This window comes from Rhinopithecus bieti, unplaced genomic scaffold (assembly GCF_001698545.2).
Source record: "Rhinopithecus bieti isolate Rb0 unplaced genomic scaffold, ASM169854v2 scaffold_61533, whole genome shotgun sequence".
Taxonomy (NCBI): Eukaryota; Metazoa; Chordata; class Mammalia; order Primates; family Cercopithecidae; genus Rhinopithecus; species Rhinopithecus bieti.
In genome coordinates this window covers 25,225-33,365 of record NW_016823925.1, presented here as the reverse complement: position 1 = coordinate 33,365, position 8,141 = coordinate 25,225, and the positions used below count along the sequence as shown (strand labels likewise).

At 54.6% G+C, this 8,141-nt stretch overlaps 1 protein-coding gene across 25 annotated transcripts in view; it reads left to right on the top strand.

The window, feature by feature from the left end:
• MADD (MAP kinase activating death domain) overlaps positions 1 to 7,096 on the top strand; it is a 61,609-nt gene extending 54,513 nt beyond the window's left edge. For 8 of the 25 annotated variants that reach the window (XM_017862043.1, XM_017862034.1, XM_017862053.1 and 5 more), the window contains 6 exons: positions 925 to 1,089; positions 1,342 to 1,414; positions 1,547 to 1,653; positions 3,801 to 3,870; positions 5,722 to 5,768; positions 6,111 to 7,096. In XM_017862043.1, the coding sequence (XP_017717532.1) occupies positions 925 to 1,089; positions 1,342 to 1,414; positions 1,547 to 1,653; positions 3,801 to 3,870; positions 5,722 to 5,768; positions 6,111 to 6,215 (567 nt within the window). In that variant the 3' untranslated portion in view covers positions 6,216 to 7,096. Of the gene's footprint in view, positions 1 to 924; positions 1,090 to 1,341; positions 1,415 to 1,546; positions 1,654 to 2,318; positions 2,387 to 3,606; positions 3,616 to 3,800; positions 3,871 to 5,721; positions 5,769 to 6,110 lie in introns of those variants that run through there. The other 17 variants (XM_017862035.1, XM_017862032.1, XM_017862040.1 and 14 more) reach the window with 7 other exon arrangements.
• The last annotated feature ends 1,045 nt before the right edge of the window (positions 7,097 to 8,141 follow it).

Genomic DNA, 8,141 nt, shown 5'->3' with positions numbered 1-8,141 from the left:
TTTTAGATAAAGGGTAGACCCAGGATTAGAAAGTACATCAGCTCCATTTTTCTCCTTGGTTAAGTCTGTCATGATCTCCTGCCTTTGTGTTTGTCAACAAAGATGATTCCTGAGGTCGTAAGATGGAGGCATGAGATCTCCTCCAAATACTTTAAGTCCATAGAGCACATAAAAGGTAAATAAATAACTGGGCTTGGTGCGGTGGCTCACACCTGTAATCCCAGCACTTTGGGAGGCGGAGATGGGCGAATCACTTGAGGTCAGGAGTTCAAGACCAGCCTGGCCAACATGATGAAACCCTGTCTCTACTAAAAATACAAAAATTAACCAAGCATGGTGGTATGTGCCTGTAGTCTCAGCTACTCAGGAGGTTGAGGCGTGAAAATCGTTTGAAACCATGAGGCAGAGGTTGTAGTGAGTCGAGATTGCACCACTACACTCCAGCCCGGGCAACAGAGTGGGACTCCATCTCAAAAAAAAAAAAAAAATTATAGCCAGTGTGATGGTGTGCACCTGTAGTCCCTGCTACTTTAGGGGCTGAGGCAGGAAGATGACTTGAACCTGGGAGGTCAAGGCTGCAGTGAGCTGTGATGGCACAAGTGCACTCAAGCCTGGGGGACCAAGTGAGACCCTGTCTCAAAAAAAAAAAAAAAAAAAATGTAATAAATAACTGATTGATTTGTACCTCCTCACTTATACACAGGTTCTTCCAATGACTCCATCTCTTCCACCAATCCTTGTAGCAGGCACCATGTCAGTAGTTCTGTTTTGTGTCTCCAACTAGGGACACCGTGAGTGTAAGGCAGAAAACCTGACCATGGGGATGCTGCAGGGCCAGTTGTCCCACCCTTTCCCTGTAGGAAACAGTCTAGGAAGAGGCTGTCAGAGACAGGAACCACTGAGCCGCTTTGTGCACTTCTCCAGGTGTGCGATGACTGTGTGGTGTTGCGTAGTAACATCGGAACAGTGTATGAGCGCTGGTGGTACGAGAAGCTCATCAACATGACCTACTGTCCCAAGACCAAGGTGTTGTGCTTGTGGCGTAGAAATGGCTCTGAGACTCAGCTCAACAAGTTCTATACTAAAAAGGTACCCAGGATCTGTGTTTGGGTTGGGGCTAGGGTAGGCATTGAAGACCAAATAGTGAGTTTATCTTTGGGAAGTTAAAATTCCAAAACCCATGTCTGGAGCCACACTTCTGTCTCCAGCTGTTGGGTGGGGTACCTAAAGCTGTCTTGGAGGTCCTGGTGTCAGCCCAAGCCTTCAGTGGCTGTTACAGAGCAGTGGGTGGGGAACCCTGGACAGCCCCCATGATGGGACCGCTCTCCCCCTGTGCCACAGTGTCGGGAGCTGTACTACTGTGTGAAGGACAGCATGGAGCGCGCTGCCGCCCGACAGCAAAGCATCAAACCCGGTGAGGAGAGTTTTTCCTGAGAGTGTCTTCCCTGTTTCCACCAGTCCTTCTGAGTGTCAGGGGCCTGGCAGGGAAGTCAGGGGTGGGATTCCCCACCGCACCAGTGAGCTGATAGCCCCTCCCTCACCACAGGACCTGAATTGGGTGGCGAGTTCCCTGTGCAGGACATGAAGACTGGTGAGGGTGGCCTGCTGCAGGTCACTCTGGAAGGGATCAACCTCAAGTTCATGCACAATCAGGTAGGTGCGAGCAGCAGCACGAAGCTCCCTGTAAAAAGGACCAATGTCTAGGCCCCCAGTACTTCCCCAGCAAAGCATGAGAGAGGGCCCTCTGGAGCTAGAGGGAGAACTGGAGCAGCTGGACCCAGGAAAGAAATCCCAGGGGAGGGCACAGTGACGTTGGCGACCACCTGGCGCTGTGAAGGTGCACCAGGGAGCCTGCGGGGGAGGCTGGGCAGGAGCGAGGCCGGGTGGCCACGCTGCCCCATCCGTTGGACTCCACACAGTGTGAGTGGGAGCGTCTCACTTGGCCCTTCCCCTGCAGTGTCTCTGCCTTCCTCTATTCCCAGGGTATGCTTCTGCTTGGTGGTTTTGCTTTGAGAGTCTAGACTGGCCGATCTCCTTGTGTCTTTCTGGTGTGCGTGCAGCTTGCGTGTGCGTGTGTACATGCCTGTGTGTAAGTAGCTTGTATCTGTCCTCTCTGGAGTGTGTTTATTTGCCTTTTTCTTCTGCGGATTCTTCTGTTCTTTTCCTTCCTCTGAGTGTTCCAACTCTGTCCCCTGCTCCACAGGCCCCATTCCCCTTCCTTTGATTGGGAAGCAGTTCTGGATACATATTTCCCTCATTGTAATTCCACCATAGGAGCTGACTTTTTTTTTTTTTTCTCTCTTGGTCTTTTAACACAGTGTTACCTTTTTCTCTCAGTGGACATTCCTTAAGCTAATTCCTTTCTGAGGCCAGCGCATCATCCCAGGTCCGTTCACAGCTCTGACTCCTCACACAAGTGCCTTCCCTCCTCTTTCCCTGATGTCTGGGTTGCTCTCCCTGAGGCTCTGAGCCAGACCTGAATGTGTGAAGCCCCATAGCCCCTGGCCAGGCCGCAGACCCTCAGGGGAGGTGGATGCCTGACTGACGTGGCTGTCTCCCTCCCTCCGCTAGCCGTTGTAGCTCTCTTCCAGGAACGTAGCTGGGCAGCTTTAGTTTAACAGGAAACAGCTGCCCAGGCTGCCAGCAGCCCCTTAGTGTATTTTCAATCTAGGACTTAGCGCGGTAGCCAACCCCAGAGACCTTAGGACCAGCCCAGAGAAGGGTCTACCTAAGTGCTTTTCTGGACCACAAAGGTGTCAGTATTTCTTGGGGAGCAGGTTCCTGACCACATTTTAGTGCTGTGGCCTCCCTGTCTGAAGATGAGATCTTGCTAAGCAATGCCCAGGTGCTCTGCCCTGTTCCTCGTCCTGCCCTTGGCACAGCCCCTCTGGGCAGCCATCCAAGCCAGTCTGTGGTTGAAGGCTTGGCCCCTAGAAGATAGATTGTGCACAGAAAGGGAGGAAAGCCCAGCTTCTCAATCTCACCTCACAGTTAATAATGAGATAGCAACCCGCCTCTCTTCTGCCACACAGTGGTCATTTGGACTGGAGGGGGCAGCAGACCTCCTGGTGGAGCTGTGCAGTCTGGGGTGAATGGGAAAAGCACAGGCTTTGGTGTCAGGACATGCTTGGATTTGAAGCCCAGCTTCCACGTTCGTGGGCAGAGAAACTTTCTGATCCATAGTTTCCTCATGTATGTAGAAAATGGGGATAATACTATATACTGTGTCATGTAGGCGCAGGGATTAGAAATCGTATTTGTAAACCCCAAGTATGTGCTCAGCAAGTGGTAGCTGATATTATTGTCACCACATACCTCTTGGGAGATCCTGGATCCTGTTTCAAGGAGGATGCCAACACCTCCCACCCCGAGGACAGTCTGAGGGGAGCTTTGCGCCGTGCCAGCCCTCTGCGCCGGAGGAGGATGCATGGAAGGGTAGAGACCTGATGGGCTGAGTGGGGATCCCTGGGGCACCGTGTCTTACAAGCACTGCCCTGGGCAGAGGGTACGGGCGGGCAGCCCAGGCCAGCAGCGGGGCCTTCGGGTTGGGTTTGACCATTGAAACTAACGCCTTCATTTCTCTCCCATGCTTTCTCCTCCGGCCAGGAGCGGAAGGTACATGCCCTTTCTGCTATCTTCGCTTCTTAGCGCTTTTGAGTTGTGTGCGTGTGGATTCTTCTGTCCTCTCTTTGGGAAATAGACTTTCTTTGTGTGGGTGGGGCTGTAGCTGGGAGAGTGTGCTGTGTGGGGCAGGGGTAGAACCTGTGGGCCTTACCCCGCCCTCCCTCCCTCTCTTGCAGGTTTTCATAGAGCTGAATCACATTAAAAAGTGCAATACAGTTCGAGGCGTCTTTGTCCTGGAGGAATTTGGTAATTACACTATTTTGCTCTTAGGTCTGGACTCACATGGCAGTAACTCAAACCTCGGAGCTCCAGAGGAGGGTCTAGGGTCAGGGAGAAGAAGAACCTCTGTAGAGAGGTCAGGAGAAGCAGGAGAGACAAGGAAGAAAAGGGACCCCTGAGATGAGAGCCGGGAAGTGGAAGGGAAAGATAGATAATGGATCGCAGAAGAGCAAATGGGGCCTCAGGTGGGTTTCGAGTTCAGAGGTGGTCCTGAAGCAGCTCAGCGAAGTAGCACCACCTCCCCGTGCTGGGCCAGCCAGTGGTCAGAAAGTTTGGGATAGAGCAGACTGGTGACCCCCAAGCTCCACTACGTCTGTGTCACCTGCTGCAATCTCTCTAGCAGCCCAGTCCTCCACCCAGCCTCCCTGGCACCGCTGTGGTCTCCACCTGGCCTCTGTGCCAGATGAAGGGCACGGGGCATCGCAGGCAGACTCACTTGAGGGACAGAGGAGCCTAGCAAGGCAGCTGTAGCCCGAAGCTGGGAGCCAGCGCTAGGGAGTGGTGTAGTGGGTTCTCACCCTGGGGCTTTGAGTTCCTGCTGTGTTTGTGCTTCATTCTTTTGTGCCCCTCATCGCTGCTATGAAAACCTTCGTTCTCCAGCAGGTAAAGTGACCTCGGCTCGTGCTGCCTCTCCCCAGGTCTCTGCCTTGGGCCCTGCCCTGGGTGGGTAGCTCCCTTCCACCGAACCAGCTCCTCACACTGCCAGCTCATCTCTTCCTTTCTCCCCCACCCTCTTTCTTCCCACCTTGCCTCCCCCCTCTCACTGGCTTACTGGACTTTCCTCCCCGTGTGCTCCCTTCTCTCTTCTGTCAGAGAGATACTTGGGGGAATCTTCCAACTCAGGAGAATGGCCTGGGCTTCTTGCTCTACCTTTGATGAGTTTATTCCCTGCTGACCCTGAGTTTCCCCAAATTCTACCTTCCAGGGTCAGAGGAAGGTACAGCCAATTCTCCTCCTGCCTTTTCTGGCCCCAGGGAGATGCCAGGCCCCTCCACTCCCAGTCTCAAGGGGCCATGATGATGGCTGAGCCTGGGGGGCCTACTCCTTTCTCTGGCCAAGCAGAACCCCTGCATGGCTGGAGCGGGGGGACTCTCTTGCCTTCTGGGCTGTGGACATGTGTGTATTTTGCCTGATGCTCCCTGTCACCTCCCTTCCTGGGTGCTGTACTCGCCTGTCTTCTGCTGGGTGTGTTGCTCCAGAGCCCTCAGACGCTCTCCCTCACACAGGCAGGCCTGGGCTTCTCCTGCCACTCAGGGAAGGACACTGCCACGTCCTGTGGGTTTAGTATCATGTTAGCTCTTCATCCAGCCTCAAGACCCTCTATGTAGGGGGCTGGGAATAAAGGGAACTGTTTAACATGACCCAATTTTCAGGCTGGTGACAAGATGAGTTCACGGGTGTCTCAGCAAAGTTGGACACAAGCTAGAAACGGCTCTCTCCTCCCAGCCAAAACCTGGGAATTCCCCACGGCAGCTCCTCAGGGGCCCTGGACAGTAGCCGTGACCAGGCTGGTGAAAGGCCCATCCCTCCCATCCAGGGCTTTCAAAGAAGTGGCTAGAATCACAGCCATCAAGTAGAAGCCACTGCGGACGGCAGAGGCCTAGCTGAGGAGGCTGGGGCCATGTCCTCCCAGCCGGCAGGGTCTGGACAGAGCCTCTGGTGGCCTCTGCCCTGTCGTAGCCTAAGCTGCTGCAGCCACTGTGAGAGGCCACAGAGGGGAAGGGGACCCTGACGCCGGGCGCTGCCGCCTGGGGGAGCATGGCACTACTGCTCTTAGTGTTGAACTTTCTGTTTTGTCTCTTGCCCGTCCGGTTTTAGTTCCTGAAATTAAAGAAGTGGTGAGCCACAAGTACAAGACACCAATGGTGAGTGTGCCGCTCAACCCTGATGGGCCACAGTGTGCAGGGCTCCCTGGGGACCTTTGGACAGGAGGAGGGGTGGGCCCTCTGAGCGCACAGGGTTGAGTGGGGACCTGGTCTTGTTGCCAAAGGTTCAACTCAAGCTGAAATGGGTCTTGATCCCTGGGAGACAGACACACACACGTGGATCCCCTCTCCCACGGGGACAGCTTCCTTGCTTGGAGCTCACGTTTAGGCCAGAGGCCCATGCCCAGTGTTAGGGCAGGAGTTGCCCATTGGCAGATCCTCCACATGTGGAGATGCAGGAGTCTCAGTATCGTGATCCGCTTGGTTTTCTCTCCCCTCTAGGCCCACGAAATCTGCTACTCTGTATTGTGTCTCTTCTCGTACGTGGCTGCAGTTCGTAGCAGTGAGGAAGATCTCAGAACCCCACCCCGGCCTGTCTCTAGCTGATGGAGAGGGGCTACGAAGCCGCCCCAGCCCAGGGCACGCCCCTGGCCCCTTTCTGTTCCCAAGTGCACGATGCTGCTGTGACTGAGGAGTGGACGATGCTTGTGTGTCCTCTGCAAGCCCCTGCTGTGGCTTAGTTGGTTACCGGTTGTGTGTCCCTCTGAGTGTGTCTTTGAGCGTGTCCACCTTCTCCCTCTCCACTCCCAGAAGACCAAACTGCCTTCCCCTCAGGGCTCAAGAGTGTGTGTCTGTGGGGCTGGTGTGAACCCACTATTGTGTGTCCTTGAGACATTTGTGTTGTGGTTCCTTGTCCTTGTCCCTGGCGTTGTAACTGTCCACTGCAAGAGTCTGGCTCTCCCTTCTCTTTGACCCGGCATGACTGGGCACCCGGAGCAGTTTCACTCTGTGAGGAATGAGGGAACCCTGGGGCTCGCCCTCTCAGAGGAAGGGCACAGAGAGGAAGGGAAGAATTGGGGGGTAGCCGGAGCAAGTGGCAGCCTCCCTGCTTCCTTCTGCATTCCCAAGCTGGCAGCTACTGCCTGGGGCCCGCAAGCGTGGGCTGCTGTCTGCTACAGCCTTCGTCACTGCGGTGGAGCAGCGAATTCCCTGTGGCCTGCCACGCCTTCGGCATCAGAGGACGGAGTGGGCGAGGCTCGTGGAGTCCCAGGGACCGCTGGCTGCTCTGCCTGAGCATCAGGGAGCGGGCAGGAAAGACCAAGCTGGGTTTGCACATCTGTGTCTGCAGGCTGTGTCTCCAGGCATGGGGTGCCAGGAGGGAGAGGCAGCCTGGGCATGGGCAAGAGATGACTGTAAATATTTCAGCCCCACATTATTTATAGAAAATGTACAGCTGTGTGAATGTGAAATAAATGTCCTTGACTCCCTTCGGGCTCCCTGGCTGCCTTGCATTAAATGACACCTCCTCTTGGCTCAGGCCTGAGGAAGGCTGTCCCTGGACTCTAAAAAGGCACCTCAGGCTGGAAGGAAGGAAGGAGATGAGGTCATCCACGTCCAAGCTTTGGCACACAGAGGCCCCAGCTCCCCTGTTCTGGGCTCCCAGAGCAAGGCTGCGGGAGGAGTTTTCCTTCCCAAGCACCTGGGGGCCCTGCGGAGAGTTGGGCTGCCGTGAACTGAACGAACGGGCTGCTAGAGGGAGCAGCCAGAGGGTGTCCTCACCTGAACTGAGATTAAGTGAAAGAAAGCCAAGGCCCTGGCCCTCTCTGTCCCCTTACAGGTGGATATGGTCCAGAGAGGTGTGGTGACTCAGCCAGGGCCTCCCACAGGGCCCCGGACTCCTGGCCAGGAGTGTCTTCCACTGGGTAGAACTCCTAGAAGCTCCCCTAGGAGTCCGCCTTCATGGAATTGTCCTGGAAAAACCTGGCTGCGTTCTCAGGGAATTTCTGAGACCTGCTGGCTTCCCCGACCCAAAAGGAAACTGATGCTCAGATTTAGGGGAAGTGAGAGCAGAGTGGGGCCCTGGCCCTGACACCTTTCTGGTCCTGGGCTGGATTGGGTTGCTGTCTCCCACGGGGGATATGAGTCTGTACCGGCTGTTGGCTTATTGATGGCTGGGACTGCAAAGCCACCTAGTGCAGCTCCACCCCAGGACAATCAGCACAGATTCTGCCTCACTCCACCCCTAGGCGGCTGTGACCACGGCCCCTGGCACAAGGATCACGCTGAGTACCTAGGACCAGTTAAATGCGCTTTCTGCTGTCACAGCTCAGTTTCATCATCTGAAGAGTGAATGCTGTGGGGGAAGACAGGTTCCTTCTAGTGTTAATGTTTTATGAACTCAGAAACCACTCTGGGCCTGGTTTAATCACTGAGAAAACAACGAAAATATCTGCCCTCACTTTGCTGTGAAGATCAATGTCCTTGGGCTTTTTTTTTTTTTTTTTTTTTTTTTTTTTTTTTTTTTTTTTTTTT